The sequence below is a fragment of the Ricinus communis genome, chromosome 6 (assembly GCF_019578655.1).
Source record: "Ricinus communis isolate WT05 ecotype wild-type chromosome 6, ASM1957865v1, whole genome shotgun sequence".
Classification (NCBI taxonomy): Eukaryota; Viridiplantae; Streptophyta; class Magnoliopsida; order Malpighiales; family Euphorbiaceae; genus Ricinus; species Ricinus communis.
This window is the reverse complement of record NC_063261.1, coordinates 20,984,152-21,009,193: the sequence shown is the minus strand read 5'-3', so window position 1 is coordinate 21,009,193 and position 25,042 is coordinate 20,984,152. Positions and strand designations below refer to the sequence as shown.

Genomic DNA, 25,042 nt, shown 5'->3' with positions numbered 1-25,042 from the left:
ATATAAAATAGATACTTTGAAAAAAAATTATATATGTTAATCTAATAAAAAATAAAAAATTACATTTAAATTTTAATAGTAAATCTCACACATTTTTTATATAAATCATATATAAATATTTTAAAAGCATATTTTTTATATAAAATAAAATAAATAATATATTTATTAATAATATAGTTTATATAAATTATTAACCTTTTTGTATTCTTAAGAAATTTATTTAGGATAATTGTTTTTTTTTTGTTAATGAAGAAAATAATTATGTATTTTATTAAAGTAAAAATGATTTATATTTTAGCCAAAAAATTCGTATATTCAATTCAAAGCACATAAAACCACACATATTAATTTTAATATATTATTTAACAATCCCATGTTGAGGCCACCAAAATTAATTAGGTAAGGTGAAAACCATCCTATTCATGTACATACTATCTGTGTTGGCAAAGTATTTTGAGTCTAAGCTCCATCATCATCTGCTGTATAATAGATACTTTCGATTATGTATAATGTTCTAAATTCTTCATTTAAATCGTTTCGGTCGTGTTATTATCTTTCTTAACAAAAATAATAATTTGAACCACTTCAAATAATAAAAAAAATAAGTTAAAGAATTAATTTATATTTATAAAAATTAATTTTTAACTTAATCGATCAATATATTTATTTTAAATAATTAAAAAAATTTAATAACTAAAATATATATGTCACCGGGTAATGAATTGTGAAATTATGGAAAAGAAAAAAGAAAAACTCAACCCAACCCAACTCGTACTGGAAAAAACGTCCATACAGAAAGTAGCCCAAAAGTAGGCCTACAGTTGTTAAAACTAAAAGTGGTAAAACAATTGAGATCGAATCGAGCAGTCGAATCAAAAGCTTGTCTTCCAATTTCCATATTGGAGATCGGCAATTCCACAGCATAGAAGAAGCAGAAGAAGAAAGATGTTAAAATTCTTGAAGGGAGTAGTTGGTGGATCTGGAACAGGAGTGAAAGATCTTCCTTACAACATCGGCGAACCTTACCCTTCTGCTTGGGGCTCCTGGACTCATCATCGCGGCACCTCCAAAGTATCTCCATTCACTACGCAATTACCTACCTTCTTCACTTTTATGATTCTCTAATCTCTTTTCTTTCAAATGTCAAATGTTTAACCAATATCTACTATTTAAATTATCTATCTTCTTCTGGCCATCATAATTGTTTGATGCTGTTCCATGAGTCGTTATTTAGGTTTCAGTTGAGAATTGCTTGCCTAACAAAGTATAAGCATGCTGCTTCCATAACGTAGATTGAAACATTCTTGATTTCTCTTAGATGGCACTGCAATGTTTGACTTCTTATTTTTACACATACATTACACTGTGATGATTTATGAAATGATGGTCAGATGAAATATCTTCCTTCTCTACCATGCTGGACTCTATCACTGTCTTCTGTCCTGCCTTTACTCTTTTGGATTTACTTCTGCTAGTGATGCTAAATGTTGGCCTTCTCTAAACACTTTTCTCTTCATCAAAGTTGATCTACTTCTTCTTGCTTATTGGTTTTATTTTCAGGATGATGGATCTCCAGTCTCAGTTTTTTCTCTTTCTGGAAGTAATGCTCAGGATGGACATTTAGCAGCAGGCCGTAATGGTGTCAAGCGTCTTCGCACTGTAAGCTTTTGAACTTCTTTATTGCTGCTCTATTTTTCCTAATTCTATTGGTACACTAATACCATCCATGATACTAAATTTTTTTAATTCTCTGATAGAGACTTCTGCATTAATTTCTATTAGTCTTGTATGCCTATCTTTCTGCTACTCGCACAAAATTCCTGCTACACTCAATCATTTAGATTTAGTTATTGTAGTAGTTAGGGGTTTGTTTAATTTTGAGAGAAATAAGAAACTTGAAAGAGAAAGAGAGCAACAGCTTTTAGGGTTAGCTTTACCAAAATACACATGTTTTTCTTTTTCCCCTTGCCTTGCTACATTGTACTTTTTACAGAGAAGTTATTTGAACCCTGTCCTTTTTGACTTCTCCTTGATGAGGACTGACTGTGGCATTTGTAATTTTTCTACTTTTGGAATTTGTCCCCCAAGGCACCACCATAAAAAGCTGCTTTGGCTTTTCTCAGGTTAGGCATCCGAATATTCTATCATTTCTACACAGTACTGAGGTTGAAACTTTTGATGGTTCTACCTCAAAGGTCACTATTTATATGGTGACTGAGCCTGTTATGCCATTATCTGAAAAGATCAAGGAGCTGGGTTTAGAAGGCACACAAAGGTATAATTGCATTAGTTTATTATAGTTTTGCTTTCATTTATCATGTAACTTTTTAATGCTGCAAATAGAATAATCTAGTTTATGAATTGGCCATCATTCTTAGCATGATTCATCTATACATTCCATTAATCCATACGTTAATTTTGTTATTGTTCATTGGCTTCTATTCACGTACTCACAGGAATAGAACCCTGCCATATTCCAGCATCTTGTACTTTTGAATAGATTTAATCAAATTGCTTCTATCATTACTTGCTTATGGATATACAATGCTTTTATGTCTTTGCATGATGTGGTAGAAACTTATATTACATATAATTGTTAAAAGCTTGAATCACAAACATGGCCCATGTAAGCCTTAACTACAATTGCTCAAACTAATTGAGATTCGATTGGATCTTTTTTCATCATTGGGTCTGTTTAGACTTTAGAGCTATTCCAAGCCATCAATTACCTATGAGTTTATTCTTTCTATTACCAATTTTTACTTCTTATAATTATTTTGCTGGCAGGGATGAGTATTATGCTTGGGGGCTCCACCAGATAGCTAAAGCTGTGAGCTTTCTAAATAATGATTGCAAACTTGTAAGTATTCTTAACTGCTTAATATATCACTATTGAATAATAGCATAGTCTACTTTCTCTTTCCTTCTTACTTTCTTTCTTTTATTTTCGAATTCTTAAAATATTTTCTCCTTTTCTCTGGACACAGGTTCATGGTAATGTCTGCATGGCCAGTATTGTTGTCACACCAACTCTAGATTGGAAGCTGCATGCTTTTGATGTTCTATCCGAATTTGATGGGAATAATGAAACTGCAACTGGTCCTATGCTGGTAATCAATTTGGGAGTGAGCAATTAAAGCATTTTTTTATCTCCTACTGTGTAGCATACATTAGTTTGTTGCATACTTAATAACTGCTGAACCTCATTTCGGAAGAAAACTCTGTTTTTTGCGTATTAAATAACATTAGCGATCAGCTCTCTTCCATTTCTTTTCTCCCTCCTGGAATTTTGTTTGAGTAATTTGGGTTCTGGAACTTGTATTACTCTGTCAGCCTCCATTTTTTGTTTTTATAAGTGAAATGTTTCACTTAATACTTACATATACACTTTTTAGCACAATTGTTCTTTTCGCAACTAGTACTTTCTTTGTGATGATGAATACTAAATTGTATTCTATTTGCTGTTACTTCTTGGTGCTGTTTTATGGTTCATTGCGGATTTCTTTATGAGACTGACTATGCAGTGGTTAGAATTGGATGCATTACACATATTATTTGTTTTATTTAAGTTGATTCTTTTTCCATCAGCAATATGAATGGCTTATTGGAACACAATACAAACCGATGGAGTTAGTTAAGTCTGACTGGGTTTCCATCAGAAAATCTCCAACTTGGGCCATTGATTCTTGGGGTTTGGGTAAGTTCTTGTTGCTCTGGTTTTCTGCAAATAGTTGTATTTTGCTGTAAACTGTTCTAATGTAATTTTTTTCTTATAATTATTGAACTTAAACATTATTTTTCTACAAAAAGATTCTAGCTGCTTTGACCATGATATTGAACCTACATGTATAGAATTTTCTCTGATTTGAATTTGTTACATAAAGTGCAATGGCTTCTTTATTTCTTGTATTCCTTGAGAACCATGTGATCAATTTCCTTAGAAAACTTCTCGTCGCCTAATATTTTATTTTTTTATAGGAAAACACGCTTGTGACTTCACTTGCGGTCATGGGTTGTTCCATAGACCAAAGAGGAGAAGTTGCTAAAGAAGTGACTTTGAATCTGTCTCCATTTTTTGGTTCCCTTTGGTTTTATTTTTTCCTTTTGTTGTTTATATTTTATTCCACATTTTTAACTCCCTATATTGCATATTTTGGTGGATTATACTTTTGCCATTGTGTACCCCTATTAACATTCTGCATTATTTAACTTTCCACTTGCAACTGAATTTTAGAAAATGTGGGATGAACTTTGTGATCTAACATTTTTTAACTGTAGTGTGTGTAAAATTTTTTCTCTATATGGAGGATTATGTTCTTTTTCTTCATTTTTTCCCAATACAGGTTGAGTGCTTGAGCTAATCATTTTCTTCTGCTTTTTTGTTGTTAATTGGTAGGTTGTTTTATTTATGAACTCTTTTCTGGAATGAAGTTAGGGAAAACAGAGGAGCTTCGCAACACTGGTTCTATTCCAAAGGTTTGCCTTCTATGTCAAAGATGAATTCATGAGTATTTATTGGATGTTTCTGGATCTGAGATCTTGGTCCTCTTCTTTCTTCTTTTCATTTCTTAAACTACTTCACCAAAGTGTTTAATATATTTATTCAGTTTGAAAATCTGATAGTATCAGATTCGTTTTCTTGGTTTCTGTGTGTGCATTTCATCATGTTTTCATAAGTTGCTTGGATTTCATCTGAGTATTCATTTTATTTTGCATCTGTGTATTTTCTTGCATTACAGTCGCTGCTTCAGGATTACCAGCGGCTACTAAGCTCTATGCCCTCTCGCAGGATGAATACCTCAAAGCTTATAGAAAACGGTGGTGGGTTCTTATTTTGAGTTCATTGTATCTTTATGAAATTCATAGGCCTACATAGAGTTAGTATGAGATTATTTCTTTTATCAGTTTTTAGTCTATTGTAATTCTTGTTGTTTCACTTACTGTCTAACATGGAACATTCTGTATTTGTATGGTCAATGACTTTAGACATGTTGTTAACTGTACTTTGTTATGTTTTATTTAGGTGATTGTTGGTCCTTCAGGTTTTCACCAGTAAAGTGTAAATCTTTGAAAATGTTACTTATTGCAAGATACCTTTCTTTCTTAAATGAAAATAATTGTGGAAGGTCTTTGTACAATATTTTATTGAAGCCAAAATTTCATTCACTGAGATTAGTAAACAAATAGGTCATTATTGTGCATTTAACTTTTATAGCTATATGCTTAGGCTGCTGTTCTGGCCATTTTTGTATGCTTCTGTTGGCTTTTGGAGAAAGGAGAGAAATGCATGTTCAATTTTCAGTATGTGCATGAAGGAACATTATTTGATCTTGCTTCCTAACAAGAGAGAAATTAGGAGATTATAACATGGAAGATCTTCTTGTTTACACAATGAAAGCCTCATTCCTATATTAACTATACATGTATATCAAATGAGGTTATTTTCTAGACAGACAACAATTATTTGTAACCGATATCTATAGTAAGATGTTTGCCTTCATCTATTTATTTTTTATGCTTACAAATATATCTCACGTTCAAAAGGATTTCATCGAGTGAGATGTCTGTGTCTCTTTATGTGTTTTGGTTCTTTGGAAGCTTTCATCTTCATGCTCTTCTTTTCCCTCATTACTAAAGTTTGCAACTGGTTTATTGGCAGAATACTTTCAAAATAAGTTGGTCGACACTATACATTTCATGGAAATTCTTACTTTGAAAGACAGTGTTGAGAAGGATACCTTTTTCCGCAAACTTCCAAATTTAGCAGAGCAGCTACCTCGCCAAATTGTGCTGAAAAAGGTGGGAAAAGTCATGTGTAATGTTTAGATTAGGTGTTACTCCACGCCTTTCCCATTGTCATTTTATCTTGTGTATTTACAGCTGCTTCCTCTATTAGCTTCTTCCCTCGAATTTGGTTCTGCTGCTGCCCCTGCTTTGACTGCATTGTTGAAAATGGGTTCTTGGCTTTCGGCTGAAGAATTTAGTGCTAAGGTCATATTCTTTTTTCTTTCCTTTTCTTTTTTCTTTTGTGAGCATATGCTCTTATAACTGGCATTTTATTTTCTTCTGACAGGGATAAGCTTTTTCCCCTTGCTTCTATTTATAGGTATTGCCAACAATAGTGAAGCTGTTTGCCTCAAATGACCGTGCCATTCGAGTCAGTCTTTTGCAGCATATAGATCAATATGGAGAGTCATTATCAGCACAAGTTGTTGATGAGCAAGTAAGCAGTTAGTGTTTAAAGGACAGTTACTTCATTGTTCCCTTTGATTTAAGCGAATTAGCTTTACTTTGGAAGCGTTTGTAAATTCTATATCTCTTATTTGGAGTTATTGTGACTAGGTCTATCCTCATGTCGCTACTGGGTTTTCTGATACATCTGCTTTTCTCCGTGAATTGACCCTGAAATCGATGCTTGTTTTGGCACCCAAGGTACTTTTGATACTTTTGCATTGTATCTTTGCTTTTTAATAATGTTTGATAACTATATGTAATTCCTCGTTGTTCTATTAATGTGACTTCTAGATCTTGTTAGTATTTTTGTAATAGTCAGATTTGATTATCCATTTATTTCTGTTGCATGTCCCTATCGGTTTTGGAATCCTTCTCTCGTAACCCCTTATCTGAATAATAAGATTAATATGATAATAGCTTATCCAAAATGTTTGGTAGTTGGTTGTTTTAAATGTAGATTTTTTATTCATTATATTTGGAAGTTTCTCAGTTTAAGATTGAGTATCCTCTCTGAGATTATGATGTTGCGAGTAGAATTATCATCATGGAAGAAGAGGAGTACTTTTTGAGCATCTGTAGGTAGGTCTTAACTTGTCAAATTAAGGAGAGATTCTAGAGGGTCTTTTTGCTCTATCAGGTGGTCTGGAAAGGAACAGAATCTGGAAAGTCTTTATGCTTATCAAGTGGCCTGGAAAGGATATGATTTGAGAAGTGATATGCTGATATAGGAATAGCAGATTATGACCAGCAATGCAAAAGTAGCTATGGGATGGGTATTCAGAGATGTGCTTGAACTCGAAGCACTTACTGGGGGCTTCTATATGATATGAGAATGTTACTTATGATGCTTTATGTCATGGTAAGAGCATAGCAATTTTTCATTATTGCGGACTCGGTAAAGGCATGCTTGAAGGAAAGAAAGCAGAGCAAGGGGTTAAAATGTTTGACAGATATTTAATTTGATGAATGTAGGGACCTAGATGGAGCAAAAAAAACTAAGAGAATGAGTTTTATTACTGGTCCTGAGTGATTGAGAATGTGGGCCTTTTGCTGAATGGATTATATGTTATGGTTTGTGTAATTGTGTTGCAATATGGTTCCTTGTTGCTCACAAATCACACTTCTTCATGCTATGTTTTAATCACAAGTCTTGCATCTTGTGCTTTTGTTTGATTTTATGCTGCCCATCTAAATTGGCTTATTGATTATCGTATGATCCTATCTCAATTGGATAACTTAACTGTGGTTGCCGACTCCATCCTGAATGTTCTTCTGTTTGATCTGATCTTGCAGCTTTCTCAACGTACCATTTCAGGCACCTTGTTGAAGTATCTTTCGAAGTTACAGGTATTTAGTTATTTACTTTTTGATAACATAGACTTCTGTCAGATTTGGTTTATAAGTTCATCATTTAGACTTTATTGCCATATTAATTTCGGTTCTGTACCTTTTGATGCGGTTTAGTAACTTAGTTTCCTTTTATTTTCATTCTTGAATATCGAACTTTTGTTTTGCAGTTTGTGATTACACATTGTATGCTCTTGTAGGTTGATGAAGAGCCTGCCATTAGAACAAACACCACCATATTACTTGGGAATATTGCTAGCTTCCTGAATGAAGGGGTAAGTATGAGTCAGTTGTCATGATTTATTATATGATTTCCTTTGTCATAAATAGGGATTGATTAGATTGTTTTATGTGGAAATGTTATCTGATGTGGTGCATATTACAATGCAGACAAGGAAGAGAGTGCTTATTAATGCTTTTACAGTCCGTGCATTGCGTGATACATTTTCTCCTGCCAGAGGAGCAGGTACAAGTATTCAATCTCTTTATTTATTGTTTGCTATATATTTTTGTTGCAAAAAGGTTTTTCTGGTATATTTCTAGCCTTCTTTCTTGTTCTATGGTTTTAAACATTGTCTACCCATCATATATGCCTATTTTATTAATGTACTTAGTAGGAGTAATCGTATACTTTTATCCTAGGTAAAAAAACTGATCAGTGTGAACTGCTAACATGGCAGGAATAATGGCTTTGTGTGCCACGAGTTCTTATTATGACATCAATGAGATTGCAACTCGAATTCTTCCAAATGTTGTTGTTCTTACCATTGATGGTGACAGGTCATATTTCCCATGAATTATTTACACTCTTTTCTATTGTGGAGGATTACACCTCGTTAGTTATTTACTTTCAATATGGATGAAAGACTGCTCTCTTTCTTTTTTTTTTGAACAGCGATGTTCGATCAAAAGCATTTCAGGCTGTTGAACAATTCCTGCAAATAGTCAAGCAGTATCATGAAAAGGTGCGTCTTTGAATTCTTCTTTTTCTTCTATAATTTGACGTGCTTTCCGTTTTCAGCATGTGCATGTAGAAATCTAAGATACTACCGCAAATTGCATGTCAAGTCCTAAGAATATTAAGCTATACACCAAATTCTACTTTTTCTGAACCTCGATGATCCATGCTATACCTTGTGAAACAGCTGTTTGTGGTGTAGTATCTCTCACATTGAATTTTCACATGCCCTGTCAGAGGGCATAAGTTCAGTTGTTTGTGCTGTAGCATCTCTCACATTCAATTTAAATATGGCCTGTCAGAGTTCACGAATTCCAGTTTGGCACGTAGTCCTATTCTTATGCTGGTGGCTGTTATGGGAACTCTAGCACCAACCTGCTTGATGATAGCTTATGCTAATAATATGGTTTGAGCATAAGTCTTCTGGTATTACGTCTCTTATAGGGTAGAATCTTATAGGGTAGAAAAGTTTGATTGAACGTCTTCAAACATGCATATAGCATATGGTATAAGGACCTGTAACCTGAACTTACATGTTTCCACTACATTCTGCTGCCTGTCTTTTCTCCTTTTGGTTTCCCACTCAATGATGTCCTCGGTCATATGTCAAAGTGATGATCTGTTCAGATTCATTGAGATATGGTACATTTGCTATTGCATAGTATTTTGTTTATACAGATTCTTTTCCTTTCTTTGGTTGTGTGTAGACAAATGCAGGAGATACCAGTGCAGCTACAACTCTGGGGATTTCATCAATTCCAGGAAATGCAAGTTTACTCGGGTGAGTTTATTTTGGATTTTTTCATATTCGAATACATTAAAATGCAGTTAGTGCTGATTCCCACCAAAACAGGGATTTAAGTACTGAATTAGCCAATCCCTCGATTTTCAATATTGTTTCTGTAACCATTCTCCCACTTTTCTAAGCCTCTGAATCCTTTCTTTCTGGAGCACTGTTATAAATTTTCAAATATATTATTTTGGATCTTATATGTTTTGATTTAGAGTGCTCCAGAAATTACTCCTTTGAGTCTACATTGCATATCAATTGGTCCTTCTTGACCAGAAAAAATTAAAGGACAGAATTTTGAACAAGGTATATCTTTTTTCTTGTGATGAATTGGTGAATGTCAGTATATAGCTTTTTCATTTGGGGCAACTTGCATGCGGATTCTATTGAATCTTCCAAGTTTATGTCACTGGATTAAGTGGTTATGGAATATCAAGTGTTTTGCTTTTTCTGTTTTCTCTCACTTAGTTTTTATTTACATTGATCCCTAATTCCATTGGTAAGTGGATTGCTGTCAGGTTGTATTTGGAACATATTTCACTGTAATTCTTTCACTCCCTCTGTAATTTTTGCCCGAGTCTGAAAACATTTATTTTCCAGGTGGGCCATGAGCTCCTTGACTCTGAAGGGCAAACCATCTGAACAAGCCTCACTTGCTCCTGTAAATTCTGATGCACCTTTAATTTCTACAGCCTCCAATGCCAGTTCAGGTATGGGTCTTGATATCTTATTTAATACTTTCTATGAATGAAGGAAAAGTTTCTATTATAGAGGTACCAATAATTAGAGATGGAAGTACTTGTGATGATGATTGCTTTTCTTAGTGGACATGCCAATTTGTCCAAAGGAAAATTTTTTGAGTTAAAATATCACCAAGAGCTGATATTTGATAATGCAGTTGGGAAGTAGATAAATGGGTTCAGTAGAAAATTTTTTAGTAGCAAAGTGACTTTGGCTACTGTTATAGGTAAAATAATCTAAAATGTCGTTTTTTTTCTTTTTTTTTTTCTAATTTTGTGAAGGGAGGATAATTACTTCTACTGATCAATTAGCACATTGAATGGATCATTGCATCTCGCCAGTTTATGTGCTGATTCATTAATTGAGTAGTTTCGCATCTGATATTGATTTTTTGTTGCAATCTCAGTATTAGATACTCCAAGTGCAGCACCGATCCGTGTAAATTCGAGCACGGACTTTGCTGATCAACCAGTACCGGGCTCTCCTACCTCAACAGATGGCTGGGGAGAAATTGAAAATGGAACTCAGGAAGAGCATGATAGCGACAAAGATGGGTGGGATGATATTGAACCCCTTGAAGAGCCAAAGCCCTCTCCAGCTCTTGCTAACATTCAAGCTGCTCAAAAGCGGCCTGTCTCACAACCAGTTTCACAGCCAAGACAACAAGGTAAATACAACCATTTATATAGCTACTGATTAAATTGTAAAAGGTCCTAGAGTAAATGATTTGACCATCTGGAACTGGATGATCCTAGGCATTAGATGATCAATTTGAGTTTCCATTTTCAAGTGTGCATGATTGAGTTGGATTGCTTTGGGGGATGAGTAATTAGTAACTCAAAGAGATGCTGAAATAAATTGCTTGAGGAGAGCAATTTTGTAGGAAACTGGCATTAGGAGTGATTGAAAAATAAGAGTGGAACCTCTTGACCATCCATGAAGAGAAGGAACTTGTATTCACATTGCTGGATTATCTGTGGTATGATATATCCAGCGGTTCCTCAGTGAAGTGTTTATAACTGTGCACTTTTTGTCATGCACTTTGCTATATGAACACATTTGGCTTTTAGTTAATATTGTATTGTTTGAAGAGAGATTCAAGTCTGCTTCATGAGTATCTGTTTCACTTCCTGAGCCACAGGTCTACGACCTAAAAATGCAGTAAAGGTGACAAAGGATGAAGATGATGATTTGTGGGGTTCCATAGCTGCCCCTGCTCCAAAAACAACATCAAAACCTTTGAATGTTAGAGCAGCCTCAGCAGCTGATGATGATGATCCCTGGGCTGCAATCGCTGCTCCTCCACCTACTACAAAAGCCAAACCATTATCAGCTGGAAGAGGCCGGGGAACTAAACCTGCTGCTCTAAAGTTAGGTGCACAAAGGATAAACCGGACATCCTCATCTGGGATGTAATTTAGTGAGAGAGAACTTAAAGAAGACAAGGGAAAAAAATCTGTAAATGTTTTTTTCTTTTCTTTTGTGGTGAGTGGTACTTCACATTAATACAGTGGAGTTCCTTTTGCCTCGAGTTGTATCTGCTACTTTCTCCCAATATAGTATTTGAGTTGTATTATCATTCTTTTCTACAAAAAGTTGTTTGTACTTGATTCTTTTTGAGGGAAGTGTTGTCTGCTGGACTGCTTTGTAGCGTAAATTAGATTTTGCAGCAAATTCGCTTTCAGATGGAGCATATAATTACTAAGCTCATAGACTGTTGGAATGTGATATCACTCTTGTTCAGTTTACTTAAAGAAATATAAAATTTTTGTTGTTTTCTTGCTTGTCTGTAATTGGGATCATCTTTTACTGGAATACCAAAACTGTATATTTCTGGTGAATGATATCTAAATGGCATTCATGAGAAGCGGTGGTATTGTCATAAATTTGGCAGCTCTAGCCGCGTAAGACACATGGTAATGCTATATTGATTCAACAGACGTGTTTACTTTGATGCAGTAACAAAAAAGAAAGCATAAACCTCACACATTGTTTTTCATTACACTGCAGAAAATGAGCTCTTAATCGGTGCTTGCTTTTAGATACTGAAACTACATTTTTTGAGCTTATCATGAGTGTATGATAGTGGAAAGCTTTACATGATGCCAAAAGGGCAGAAAGGAGTTTTGGGGACCAAAAGAATGAAAGGGAAAAATAGACCATATATCCAATCCAAGCAATTGAGAGCAGCACTGTTATTGCAAGGAAAAGTGGTAAACTTCTGATGAAGTGCATGGAACACCACTTCTAATGGCAAAAAGAACAAGCGGGATCTTAACAGCCTGAAGGTCACTGCCCAATTGGTGATTCCCATCGAATGGAAAGACCCACTTCACATATCACCACAGTAATGTGAGTGCCATTGAAATAACATATACTCGGTGCTTCAAATACCAGACAAGTCCTATAGTACAAGACATGAACCCACAGAATGACGTCGTTGGTACCATTTTTCGAAGAAGGCAACCATCTAGGTCCCTCAGACTGTGCTATCACTGTCTACCATTCCCTTGATTTCTGCAACACAAAATACAGTAGATACCTTTTCTGAGCTGCATTCTTCTCCTCTTTAACATTATTTTCAAGTTCTGCAGCAAAACCTCAGCTCCAACTATCCTACTGATGCATCAATTTTAAGTTTCAAGTTACTCAAATGCAAGAAAATATCTTTAACTTGTCAATTTTTTTGTTCTTACAATACCTCGATAATCCCATGTTTAGCTCCTTTCTTAATCATGTTTCTTTTAAGACTGCTCAAAGTATCATAGATCTCTGTTGTTATTGGAGATGAACAATCCCCGGAATAGAAAACATCAACCTTATTTCTCACTTCAATCCAACTGCATCCAGGAGTCTTCTTCAATCCTTTTTCTTTCATTGATGCCCGTAAGTTTGCTGTCCTATCCCACAATTCAGCTTCTCCATAAAGATTCAACAATTGGACATAATTGCTGCCTTTGCTTGGTTCCATATTTAATAGTTTATTTGCTACCATTTCTCCAAGTTCTAAATTAAGATGGATTTTACAGGAACATAGCAAAGATAGCCAGATACTCCTGTCAGGCTCAACAGGCATATTTTTCACAAAAGAGTAAGCATCGCCTAGGCATCCTGCACGACCGTAAAGATCAACTATGTTTACATAATGCTCCATTCTAGGCTCAATTCCAAACTTCATCTTCATCATTTCAAATAGGTGCAGGCCTTCCTCAATCAAACCAGAATGGTTGCAAGATGACAGCAGTGAAAGGAAAGTAACATCATCAGGTTTAATTCCAGAACTTCTCATCTCATCAAATAACTCAATTGCTTTAGAGCATTCCCCATGAGAACCATAACCCCCAATCATTGAATTCCATGCCACCAAGTTTTTCTCAGAAATTCTTTCAAAAATATGCTGTGCATATTTCAATAATCCACATTTGATATACATGTCAATCAATGTATTCTCTACTTGAAGATCAAATGGAATCCAAAGTCTTACCAAGTATCCATGTACACTTTTTCCTTTTAGCAGTGCTGCAACTGATGAGATAGCAGCAAGGACACTTGTAAAGGAGACAGAATCTGGATACAAGTCATTTCGCAGAACTTGAGAAAAAAGATTAATGGACAGATCTGGGAGGTTATTCCGGCAGTAACAAGATATAATTGAATTCCATGCCACAAGGTTCTTAAGGGGCATATCAGAAAATATATTTCCAGCCCTCTCTGGAAAACCAAATTTGGAGTACATATCTAACAGTGAACTAGCAACAAATACATCCAATTGCAGTCCACTTTTAATAACAAATCCATGTATTGTGCAACCTAAATCTACCTTCTCTAATCCTGTACAAGCACTGATAATGCTTGCCATAATATCAGAATCAGGTTTCACCAGATCAGCTTCCATTGCTCTGAAAAAGTCCAGAGCTTCTTTGTATTTCCTATTTTGGCAAAAACCCGATATCACAGAGCCCCATGCAACCACGTCTCTTTCCTTCATTGTACTAAAAATTGAATTAGCATAATTAGAATCTCCAAATTTAGAGTACATAGTCAACAATGCACTTTGTATTGTAATGCTACTTTGTAGGGGTCTCTTCACTATCTCCGTATGTATCAACCTACCAAGATCATATAAACCAGCCATGCTGCTAGATGTTAAAACATTTAAAATTGTAAAAGAATCTGAAAGAACTGTACATAATTTCATTTGTTTGTAGATTCTTAACGCATCATAAGCATATCCATTACCAACATAAGCTGAGATTAGTGCATTCCATAATTCAATCTCTTTATCTGGTACTTCATTAAAAACTTTTTCTGCAGATTCAATCATCTGGCATTTTCCATACATGGTCAGAAGAGACGTATGAACGTATGGATCATCCTCAAAACCAACCTTGATCGCATCACAATGAACCTGCTTGCCAAAACTCACAAACTCACCTTGACCGCAAGCACTTAAAGTACAAGTAAATGACGATGACACAACTTTTACATTCTCAGTCTTGGCTAACAAATAATACTCCAAGCTGTTCTCCCACAATCCATTTTCTCCAAACCCCCCAATCATCACATTCCATGCTACAATATTGCTCCTATCTTTCAACTTTTTGAACAAATACCGTGCCTCTGTTGGTCTTCCGCATTTAAAGTATGTATCAATTAGTGCAGTCTCCAAGAAAGGGTCAAAATTCAACATGTTTCTAACAATATAACTATGAATTTGTTTCCCTTCCTTATATCCTACATGTCCATCACGATAACCAAGTAGAATACACAATGAGTAGGCATCAGGCCTAATACCTGATGATTGCATTCGGCCAAACTGGACCATACCCTCTTCAAGTTGACCAAAACGAAAATACCCATCAATTATAGAGTTCCATATTGTGACATCATCGACTGATACTCCGCTTTTAGGCAATTGATCAAACACTTTAACTGCATCCGTGAAAGTTCCGCATTTAACATATATGTTGATAAGTGAAGAAGTGATATACTGATCGGAGTGTAAACCTGTAGTGATAATGCTTGAATGGATAGTTTTTCCATACTGAAGATTTGAAAGAGAAGCACAGGCTTTGAGGAGTGAAGGGTAGGTGAATCTTGTAGTATAAACAGGACTTTTGGTGTACAATTTCAAGGCCTCTATGTATTGTCTTTGTTGAACCAAGGATTTGATTTCAGAATTCAGCAGGGAAAGGGAGTCCACTAGAGATGAAAGTTTGCGAGAATATGTGGAGACTAAACTACACGTCGGCATTTTTCGCCACAAAGTTGCATGGTGTTAAGTAGGCCATGAAGAAAGTCTGCAACTTTAGTCCATATATCCCACTAGAAGCATCTAAAGCTACTTGGGATCGAGAAATTGGGTGGGACAAGGCTCTTGCAACCTTGCAATGCTATCTTCTTGGTATGAAAGGAAGAAACTTGGCGAATGCTTGTGCCAGGCTTTTGCCAACATGTTTTAGTTAGACCAAACTGTCCAGCTTTCCATATATCAAACATAATGTATACTATGTTCAATACAATGCAGTTGCAGAGAAAAAAAAAGAAAAAAAGAAAAAAGGAATTGATCCTTTTCTTTTGGGGGCGAGACAGCTTCAGTTTTAATAGGATTATAGATACATTTCTTTGGGACTCCAACTAGGACCCAAATCGCATCACTAGTCAGATTAACATTTGAGATGTGATAACGTTAATGCTATTATTTTCTTTTTAAGTATCGTCTCAAAAGCATGGCTAGAGGATGCAAGAAGAATTTATCCAAAGAACCATCAATTATTGCCTTGAAAGGGAAAACATATATAAATTTTTACCCTTACTTTACAAAACCTTTCCCTGAGCCAAAATTTATGGCAGAGTAGCATTTACATAATAATAAAATTAGGTAAACAAGAATTTGATTAAGCTGACTCTGCAAAAAAATTGCTGTTGGAATGAAATGAGGCATTTCAAAACCTCCCACCTTCTTACACTTCCTCGACCTACAACCAGAAAGATGCAGCTTTAAATATATTAACAGAAGGGCCATTTAAGAATCTCAAAAGCCAAATATGTGAAAGTAAAAAAGTAAATATGACTTCCAAGTGAACCAAAAGGAGATTTTGAATGACCTGAGGGAGTCTCATCAATTCCAGAACAGCCTTTTTGGGAGTCAGTTCATTATCTACGATCCGAGCAACTGCTGTCAAAACTGGCATCTTAACATTATATTTCTGGGCTAATGCAATCACAGCCCCTGCTGTTGATACACCTTCTGCCACCTATGGAACATAACCATAGCACAAGTATGCATGAATTAGCAAAATTTTGGCCATTAACAGGTATCAGATAAAAATATTTACAAGCACCTGGTTCATGGAACTGAGTATATCATCAAGCTTCTCCCCTGATCCAAGACGCACTCCAACTGTCTTATTTCTTGAAAGATTAACAAAACATGTAAGCATAATGTCTCCCGTCCCCGACAGACCAGTAATTGTTGCAGGCTTTGCACCCATCTTCAGGAATCAAAGTTAGGGAAGATTATCATAAGAACACATCAAACATATAACCATTTCTGACAAGATCTAATATTAAACAAATAAACATTTAAAAAATAAACAAATAGAAATATAGAATTCAATTCAACTGATGCTCGATAATAAAATAATGATTAACAAAGTCAAGGCCTAACTCAGGGATGTAAAAGACCACAGGTCAATGTGAGCCATAACTCGGGTATAAAGGCCACAGGTCAATGTGAGGCATAAGAAATTTAGATCGCACTTAATAATTTCCTTTTAATAGCAGGGAAACAAATAAGACCACACATCGCATGGTAGCTCATTCAAAAGTCTCTTGACATCATCAACGCCAGCAAAACTTCTCCATGTCAATGGCAAGAATGGGATTGCCATTGTATTCTAGTGCTTGGGGAGGGAATACCATTATGTTACAGTTATTCCACACATATTAATCACACACAATGCATGTTGTCTGCAATTTCCGGAAATATAGGCACTTGTACACACAATGGACTAGAGCAACAGTGAAAGACAGCCGACTAACCAACATTAAGAGATAGCTTTTGCATGCTTCATTCAAGCAGTACCATTAAAACAGATAGCAATAGACATGTTATTCTTCCCCAAGTCATCCTAGAATAACGAGTAAACTAGACATCCTCTGGCCTAAGAAAAAAGACAGAAGTTACCATCCAGTCAAAAAATGGCTTATTGAAGAGCAAATAATAGGTAGAACACCTTTGTAGCCAGCCAGCGGATCTCAGAACAACCTTGTGCTACAAGAGCTGCCATAGAATTATTACCAAGATTCATTCCTTCCACAATTCCCGCTGCTATAGCAAGCACATTTTTAAGGGCACCTGCAATTTCCACCCCTGTAACATCACTGGAGTTTATCAGAGGTTACAAACTGAGCATACTCACTTGTACCGTACATATGTGATTTTCTCGATTTTTCATAGCATAAAACAATAGAAGTTAACTAAACCTAGGGATTTTGAGGAGATACTGGAGCAGAGGGGGCGCCTTTTGCAATAGTTAGAACATACATATATTCTTAAGAAGAAAAGGACTTATGAGCCAGATATTAAGAGGAAGTCAATACAGAAAATTAAAGAGATTATTTTATTGTCTTTGGGGGGATCAATTTACACAAGCATTAGTAAACATGGTATACTATCAAATATTGATCACCATATGTCCAAGTTCTTTTTTTATGCCTTATTTTATCTATCAGTTTATTCAATCAAGACTTTCATATACCACGTTATTGAACAGTAACTTAAGGAATTGGAGTGGTGCTCGGGGGATATGTTTCCAGTGTGTAACAGCGTGATCATGTGTGCATGAGATAGATAGTCACAGCATCAGATAGGAAAAAAGATAGTCACAGCATCAGATAGGAACTTTTTTCAAATATGAACGTCAACACCAATTGATTTAGGGGAATCCATGAATATCATATACCTTGAAGTGCTGATTCTTAAATGAGAAGAAGCTAGTAGCTGTTGAGCAGCATCTGCCAATTTTTTGTCCTTAGATGCCACTACCATTGCTGAAGTAAAAGCAATAGAATTAGAAAACATTGGTAATAACCCAGTGGATAACTTAAGTTGAAGGGAAAGTTTATTTAGAGTTGACAAACAACCTGTTGGTAACTTATTCATCAATTCCAGTGCAAATGAAGGTCCAGAGAGTGCAATAAACGGCTGGCGAGGATTGTTTAATGCTTGAGGAATAATCTGAGACATCATCCTCAAGGTGTTGAGCTCTAAGCCTTTGCTTAGGGATATAAAAGGCAAGCCTGGATCAACAAATTCTGCGATGCCCTCAAGAAACGATGAGCTGAACTGCATTAAGTTGTTAAAAGACTGAAATTGAGAATGGGATAGCTATAATCAATCAATGATCCTTGTATGTAAGGTTTTCCAGTGGACAAAAATAGAGTCGTAAAGCAAATAAAAGGGAGGGAAACGAAAGACCTGAACAGGCACAGCATGTAGACAGTAGTCTGCGCCAAGCAAAGCAGATTTAGGATCAGTGGTGGCAATCACATTGTCTGGCAACTTGTGTTGAGGGAAGTATTTGCTGAGAGCAAGGAAGTTAGATAAATGTTAAATCCTAGAAGAAATGACAAACACTGTGACACAAAGGCAGGTAGTCACTGCATGCAGTATGTACCAGTTACAGTGGTTTTCATTGATTGATTGACAAACGAAAGAATCACGTAGAAGCATGTGGACCTCTAACTCAGACTTCCTATTAGCAACATGCGCAGCCATAGCTGTACCAAACGAACCTCCTCCAAGCACCGCTACCTACAAAAAAAGAAAACAGAGAAAAATTTACAAAACCCACAAACGAAATGCTAATTATACCACAAGAAAGTTCCAAAGTTGAGACCTTTTCTTCATTTCTAATTCTGGGCTTGCATTAAAAATTGGAGCTTTTATCAGTACAATAAAGATGAGTAAAGACCTTGTTGGTGCGTTGGAGGACATCTGTGGTGTTGTTCTTTTTGCGCCAAGAGCGGGACCATCGGACAAGCTTCTCCCAGGCGATTCGGACGACCTTCCGGCGATCTCGGGACCGGTCAGCGCCTGCCCCTTCCGGGAGTTGAGGAGAAGCAGAGAAAGATATAGAAGTGTTTGTAGATGAGGAGAAGTTGGGATAATTAAAGAAATGTGCTGGTGAGGAGTCTAGTAGCGCCGTCATTTGGTTATTAAAAAAAAATGATAATATCCAAAACTTTTGGATTGAGAAACAGTGTCGTGTATTTCTTTCTGTGTTGTCGGTGTTGATTGCAGAACAGAAGCACATTATCACTTCCTGCTGCTTCTGCTTCTGCATCTATTTGGGCTCAATGGGCCTTCTTTCTACGCAGTGTTAGACTAGTTTTCTTTTTCCTGGATATCCATTTTTTTATCAAATTTATGATTTTCTTTTATTTTTATTGTATTAAAATATAAAAAATATTTTTTTTTTTAAATTTACATTTATAATCAATTTTTTTTATTTTTTTATTATTTTTAGATAAAACAACTAAAAAAATAATAAAAGATAACTGAAAAATAATTAAACTATAAATTTTTAAGAAATTAATTAATATTTTTTTAGAAAATTTATACGGTAAAAATAATATTTTTATTAATTTAAAATATTTTAAATTTTATTTTTTTCTCATTTATTACTGTCTGTTATGAATCTAAGATAAATAGATAAAAGAAATAAAAAAAACTATAATTAAGTTATGTTATTTTATCTTTTTATATATAGTTTTACAATGTATTTTAATATTAACTTTAATTTTAATATTTAGTGAGATTATTAATCAAATTTGTTAATGTAATAACCTCAAATAGAATATTAAATTAACATTAAAATTATTAAATTATCCCATAATTAAGAGCCACATCATTATTTAAATAAATAGATATAATTATATATAATTTCCCTCATATATTTTACTCATTTTATTAAGATTTAGAAGAATGATCTGTCACTCTTTTCTCCACTAAAATGTGTCCCCCATTTTTCTTCTTTAATGTAACAGATGCCATAAATGACAAAAGTGAAATGGTCAGCATTAAGGTTTAAATCTTACTAAACAGAGGAGACTGTTTATGATAGATTTGTTAATGTAACAAAAAGAATTGGTTATGTGCAACATCATCAAAATGGGCTTTCTCATAATCCAAATACCCTTTTTTCTTTTCCATGAAAAATTGTACATTCAACCTACAATAGAAGAAGGAAGCAAGCAAACCACTCAAACTTAGATATCATATTATATATTTGGTGAAGAACTAAGACTAACCAACGCCTTACTCAATGAGACAACAGCAACAACTAACCTCTTCCTACACTTTTTCATAAGGATGATGATGAAGTTACTATAAGACAGAAATAAAACCCACAAAAATATCATTATCCCACAAATCTTTCTTCTAAGAAAAAGAAGAAAAAAGAAAGGGACAAGTTATTGAAATTGGAAAGCTCAGCCACCACACGCCCTGTTAGGCTTAGCTAAGAGAAAACCCAACACGCTATCAACGCGTATGCTTGCTGCCTGCCTGCCCACGTTTACCCAAGTCTTAAAGATGCCAAATTGCTAAGAACCTTTGCTTCCCTTTTCACAAAGTTTCCCCCTTTTCCCCTCCTTTCCAATATTCTCGTTCCCACCACCAAAAAAGAAAATAATAAAATAAAACTCGTCCACTACTTTTGTCCCTAATCTTAATTCCATTCTTAACATAACATATGTTTTCCTTATGTTGTTTCTTTATAATCTTTTGGCCTTCTTTTTTCACTACTTGTAGGCCTAGCTTCTAACTCCTCTTCATCAACCAAGAATTTCGAGGTGTGCAACTTTAAGTTCTTCTTACATATGTATATATATGTGTGTGTGTGATTACTTTCTTTCTTGTAACAGTCTCTTTAATCCTGACTTGGTTCTTGAAAGTCTTTGACACTAAGCTCCGGTTCTTGAATTTTTTTCTTATAGGTAATTGGATGAGGAAGGGCAAGGGGAATCATGATCATGGCCAACAAAGAAGAAGAAATATGAATTCATGCATGACATGTTGTTGCTGTCCTTGTTTTGTAGTGTCCTCAATAGCTAAAAGAGTGAAAAGATGCTTGTTTGTGAGTTGTTACCCTGTTGTTCAATGCTTTGGTTGGGATGAACGTAGGCACCAACATCACCACCATAGACATTTCCATTGATTGAGACCTTAAAGGTAAGGTTTAACCAAGAAAATTAATGCGAATGAGCAGCATCATTCTTTCCACGACCATATCAATTTGCTTCTTTGGTATGGATGTTAATATGTTAACACATTTCCAGTATGCATTGAGAATGAGGAAGAAAAGATTTGGCTTGGGGCAGCAATGAGCCAAGGAAGGTAACAGTAGTGATAGTATTAGTCTTAAGAATCTTTCCTGGGAAAGGATATATATATGCGCTATAGTGTGCCTGGAATTGACTTTTCAAGTCTTTAGAGAACATTTCACACACTTCGCTGACATTTTCTTTATTTAATTGCAGGAGAATTATTGAATTATAAGCTCATATCGTCTACTATATCTTGAATTAGGCCATCTATGATGATCATTATAACAACATTAAGCTGCATCACTCTGTAAGTACACATTCCATATAAAAAGATGTGAGATATGTGCCAAAAAATTAAATAAATTAATTAATTTCCAAAGATTGCATAAGTTGTCATCTAAATAGGTGATGCAGAAGTCAGTAAGCTTTGAACCAAAAATCAGAATCAGTTTTCTTAAGCTAAAGCAAGGTCATCTCATAACAAATGTAGTCAAGAGTGACACAGTTCAAATTGTTGTAGCCTCCTCTAGTTTTAGTGTTGATAAGGGGGTGTTGTTTCAAAAATCTTGTGAAGAATGTGTATTTTCAGCTGCTGCAGTTCATTATATCACACCTCAGTTTCTTCACATCTGATAGTTTGAGGGGTTTTAGCATGAACATCTGAGCTCCCTCCTCTAAGCACCTGTTTGCACAGTGTAAGGCCTTTTAAGATGAGGAAATGGAAATCCCAAAAACTAAAGAAAAAAGAAAAGATTAAATAACATAACAATTGCTTCATTATCGAAATTATTACTTGTTAATACGAGTTGGGATGTTCTCAGATGACACAATCACAACTGGAACCTCCTTCATGATTGATGATTCCTGCTTGCAGAGAGAAAGTGCATGTATTTAATCACCATTCTGTCACTTAAAAGATTTGTTAAGCAACTAACGTAATACAACAAATTAAAGATACCACATCGATCACAAGAGATTTATGGTAATTAGAGTACCTTAATTTTTTTAAGCAGCTCATAGCCTGTCATTCCCGGCATACAATAATCTGTGATAATCAAATTCACCTTTGAGACCTGTAAACAAATGTAGAACACATCTTACTTTTAGCTCTTATTCTCTATACAATGAACAAGGCATTGTTCTCTAATATTTTGGAGAGGAGTAGCTTACGTTGTTCTCTAAACAGTTTCTATCATCATCTCCTAACCCCAAATACTCCAATGCCCTCAGCCCATTCTCTGCTGTTGTCACTGCAGCAAGTCATGATACGAATTAGTACTTAACTGCAAGTTCTGCACCTTAAACTATAAAAAGAAACTCTATATAGTGAAAGGCTGCAGTCATCCTGTGTCGTTTGTAAGGACACAAAAAATGTAGCAGATTCTTGTTCTGTGTTATTAAGGAAAGATCAGCGAAATGAAAGAGGGAGACCCCTACCTTTGCAGCAAGAGTTCTTGAGCAGCTTTTCGACAAGTTTTCGGTCAATTAGATTATCATCAACAGCTAAAACATGTGGCTGGTCTCCATAATCTCCTAAAACCTTCTCCATTGATGAACAAGTCCCACCAACAGAATCCATATATGATGATGATGATGATAAGCACTTAGGTCCTCTAGTTAAGAACAACTTAAGAAAGACAAGGCTAATAAACAAACCAGAAGAGGGCTATACGTAACAGAAGTACTTGGCAATAAAAGTGCTTGAAGACAAATATATAATTAATACAAGAATAGATAAAGAAACGTTTGTCTGACAAAAGGTTACAATAAAAGAGAAACCACAGAAAGAAAAACCTAACCAACAAACTCAGAGTCACAAGAGAAGTATGAACATATTATGAGTGGGAATTTATAGTGAGAACAACCACAAGAACATGAAGAAGGTAAGGTAGGTAAGAATGAATAATAAAAAAGAAATTTCTACATAAAGAAATTAAATATAGAAAAAAAAAGAGAGTATATTATCACATATTCAAAGGTGATATGTACCATATTCTTAGAGGGATATACTCTTATATCAAAATAGATCACAGATATTTCGTGATCCTTCTTGGCCATCTCTTGATTTCATTCACTCCCATTTTTCTTGTATATTTAAAACTCTATTGGGTTCTCTGTAAATATTATTACAGATATCAGAATCATTATCAGTATCAGTATCCTTGGTGCAAGATCCTCACTCTGCCAATGCAGGCATTTTCCTGATTTTGGACCACTTGACCATTTCTTTAAAGACAACTGAAGAAACAACCTATATTTTCGAAAAGATGGAACATTTGATGATTTTATTTCTATTTCTTTCAAAGTTATACTTTATGTTTTTCTTGAAGATCTCTCGTACACTTTGTGTTAGGCCACATGGAAGATAGCTAATACATGTTTTACCACATTCTTAATGTTAATAAACATAAATAAAAGATGTCACCTTACTAAGTTATAATTTTTCATTATAAAAGATTTTTCTTAACTTTGGTTAGAAATTGTACTTTCATAAAATTTCATTAGAAATGATACTGGGGTCATTTTTCATTGCAATATTTTTGGATATTTGTACAAGTTTTTGTTAATGGGTATAGGAAATGGTCCTTATTTCCAAGCCATTATCCTTGCCAGAGATAACTCTGAGTATATGGACTAAAGCCAACCTCAGTAGATAAGCTTGTGGTTGATATGAGCAAATAGAAAAAGAATATTACACAAGGTGACATTTGAGAGTTATGCTGATTTTATAGGATATGAAATGATTTCCACATTGCTGGTTTACCAGATCAAAGCTAAGGTTTACTAGGGCATGCAAGATCCAATTTTGACTATATATATATATATATATATAAAGAAATCTCCCATGCACAACTAACAACTGGACAGATTTGCTTAATATCATATGTTCAATTTTTAAAAGGGGAATCAAATTATTCCTTTTCTTGGAATATAATCTGTGATAGTTTGATCCTGGAAAGTACTACGGATTGTAGAGAAGCTTTGAGGATCTATTAACATTTGTTTAAATGGGGTTTTATTATTAGAAAATATCCATTCTGATTCTTTAATTGATACTTCCCACTATCATCCAATAAAATATAACAGCAAAATCACCACATGGTCGTCTTTGGTACAATTAATTCTCTATGATGCATTTGCTTATTGAGAAGCTGATACGAACATGCTTTTGACACCATTTTCAAGATATCCATTTGCTTCTTTCCTTCTTTTTTTTCTTTTTCTTTTATTCATTTGCAAGATGTGATGAATGTTAGATCAATTGACAAATGATAACTCAATGACTCAAAATCCATGCATATGATACTGAATCTTTATTCTTTCTTTAGAATCAAGTGAGAATGCAATATTAAGGTTTATTTGGATGCATAGAGAGTTGCACCAGGATGGGCAGATATTGTCCACCTTTATATTCATCCATTCCTTTCTTTTCCACGAACCCAAAGAACAAAAAGAAAATAATACAGCCCCCAATGCACTTAAACAATTATGACCCTTAACCCCCATTAATAAGTGAAGCACTACCCACTTATGGCCTTTGCATGCATGAACAATTTGTATGCCCATTCACTGCATAAATGGCAAGCCAATCTGCAAAAACAGATTTTTGCATGTGCCTTTATCCTGTCATCGAACAA

The 25,042-nt window shown here is 34.9% G+C and overlaps 4 protein-coding genes and 1 long non-coding RNA gene across 8 annotated transcripts; 2 read left to right on the top strand and 3 right to left on the bottom strand.

Moving 5' to 3' along the window:
• Positions 1 to 739: 739 nt before the first annotated feature.
• On the top strand, positions 740 to 11,848 carry LOC8259557 (probable inactive serine/threonine-protein kinase scy1). The gene is made up of 21 exons (XM_048376205.1): positions 740 to 1,071; positions 1,561 to 1,659; positions 2,124 to 2,275; positions 2,788 to 2,860; positions 2,988 to 3,110; positions 3,589 to 3,697; positions 4,397 to 4,476; positions 4,740 to 4,821; positions 5,660 to 5,799; positions 5,881 to 5,991; positions 6,107 to 6,223; positions 6,343 to 6,432; positions 7,528 to 7,581; positions 7,782 to 7,856; positions 7,972 to 8,047; positions 8,262 to 8,361; positions 8,477 to 8,546; positions 9,247 to 9,320; positions 9,930 to 10,039; positions 10,477 to 10,737; positions 11,212 to 11,848. The coding sequence occupies exons 1-21, from the start codon at positions 946 to 948 to the stop codon at positions 11,484 to 11,486; spliced, it is 2,397 nt and encodes a 798-aa protein (XP_048232162.1). The 5' UTR covers positions 740 to 945; the 3' UTR covers positions 11,487 to 11,848.
• Positions 11,849 to 12,040: 192 nt separating this feature from the next.
• Positions 12,041 to 15,688, bottom strand: LOC8259558 (pentatricopeptide repeat-containing protein At2g40720). Its single transcript, XM_048376204.1, has 2 exons — positions 12,772 to 15,688; positions 12,041 to 12,689 (listed from the first exon to the last, which is right to left on the bottom strand). The coding sequence occupies exons 1-2, from the start codon at positions 15,322 to 15,324 to the stop codon at positions 12,687 to 12,689; spliced, it is 2,556 nt and encodes an 851-aa protein (XP_048232161.1). The 5' UTR covers positions 15,325 to 15,688; the 3' UTR covers positions 12,041 to 12,686.
• Positions 15,689 to 15,822: 134 nt separating this feature from the next.
• On the bottom strand, positions 15,823 to 19,568 carry LOC8259559 (glycerol-3-phosphate dehydrogenase [NAD(+)] 2, chloroplastic). Of its 4 annotated transcripts, none has more exons than XM_048376206.1 (9): positions 19,049 to 19,510; positions 18,752 to 18,888; positions 18,553 to 18,658; positions 18,219 to 18,441; positions 18,038 to 18,125; positions 17,309 to 17,456; positions 16,415 to 16,564; positions 16,178 to 16,327; positions 15,823 to 16,048 (listed from the first exon to the last, which is right to left on the bottom strand). In XM_048376206.1, the coding sequence occupies exons 1-9, from the start codon at positions 19,418 to 19,420 to the stop codon at positions 16,034 to 16,036; spliced, it is 1,389 nt and encodes a 462-aa protein (XP_048232163.1). In that variant the 5' UTR covers positions 19,421 to 19,510; the 3' UTR covers positions 15,823 to 16,033. The 4 variants fall into 4 exon arrangements, with proteins under 4 accessions (XP_048232163.1, XP_002520875.2, XP_048232165.1 ...); XM_002520829.4 differs by having other exon boundaries at positions 18,219 to 18,420; positions 19,049 to 19,414; XM_048376208.1 differs by lacking the exons at positions 15,823 to 16,048; positions 17,309 to 17,456 and having other exon boundaries at positions 16,186 to 16,327; positions 19,049 to 19,536.
• An 840-nt stretch (positions 19,569 to 20,408) lies between these two features.
• On the top strand, positions 20,409 to 22,061 carry LOC107261391. The gene is made up of 2 exons (XR_001535327.3): positions 20,409 to 20,930; positions 21,075 to 22,061. It is a non-coding gene; the product is annotated as an uncharacterized LOC107261391 (long non-coding RNA).
• LOC8259560 (two-component response regulator ARR17) lies at positions 21,747 to 23,739 on the bottom strand. The gene is made up of 6 exons (XM_048375436.1): positions 23,394 to 23,739; positions 22,842 to 23,031; positions 22,575 to 22,654; positions 22,400 to 22,477; positions 22,198 to 22,268; positions 21,747 to 22,086 (listed from the first exon to the last, which is right to left on the bottom strand). The coding sequence occupies exons 1-6, from the start codon at positions 23,460 to 23,462 to the stop codon at positions 21,990 to 21,992; spliced, it is 585 nt and encodes a 194-aa protein (XP_048231393.1). The 5' UTR covers positions 23,463 to 23,739; the 3' UTR covers positions 21,747 to 21,989.
• Between the last annotated feature and the right edge of the window lie 1,303 nt (positions 23,740 to 25,042).

What these genes read in the sequence shown, in the direction of transcription:
- LOC8259557 (XM_048376205.1), top strand. Translation starts at nt 946, where the DNA reads ATGTTAAAATTCTTGAAGGGAGTAGTTGGTGGATCTGGAACAGGAGTG. An exon ending in CATTGATTCTTGGGGTTTGG is followed by an intron (nt 3,698 to 4,396) that starts GTAAGTTCTTGT and finishes GTTAATTGGTAG; the next exon opens with GTTGTTTTATTTATGAACTC. An exon ending in GCCAAATTGTGCTGAAAAAG is followed by an intron (nt 5,800 to 5,880) that starts GTGGGAAAAGTC and finishes GTGTATTTACAG; the next exon opens with CTGCTTCCTCTATTAGCTTC.
- LOC8259559 (XM_048376206.1), bottom strand. Translation starts at nt 19,420, where the DNA reads ATGCAGAAGCAGAAGCAGCAGGAAGTGATAATGTGCTTCTGTTCTGCA. An exon ending in TACATGCTGTGCCTGTTCAG is followed by an intron (nt 18,442 to 18,552) that starts GTCTTTCGTTTC and finishes TCTCAATTTCAG; the next exon opens with TCTTTTAACAACTTAATGCA. An exon ending in TTAAGAATCAGCACTTCAAG is followed by an intron (nt 17,457 to 18,037) that starts GTATATGATATT and finishes GATAAACTCCAG; the next exon opens with TGATGTTACAGGGGTGGAAA.
- LOC8259560 (XM_048375436.1), bottom strand. Translation starts at nt 23,462, where the DNA reads ATGGCCAAGAAGGATCACGAAATATCTGTGATCTATTTTGATATAAGA. An exon ending in CAAGAACTCTTGCTGCAAAG is followed by an intron (nt 22,655 to 22,841) that starts GTAGGGGTCTCC and finishes GACTTGCTGCAG; the next exon opens with TGACAACAGCAGAGAATGGG. An exon ending in GAAACTGTTTAGAGAACAAC is followed by an intron (nt 22,478 to 22,574) that starts GTAAGCTACTCC and finishes ATTTGTTTACAG; the next exon opens with GTCTCAAAGGTGAATTTGAT.
- LOC8259558 (XM_048376204.1), bottom strand. Translation starts at nt 15,324, where the DNA reads ATGCCGACGTGTAGTTTAGTCTCCACATATTCTCGCAAACTTTCATCT.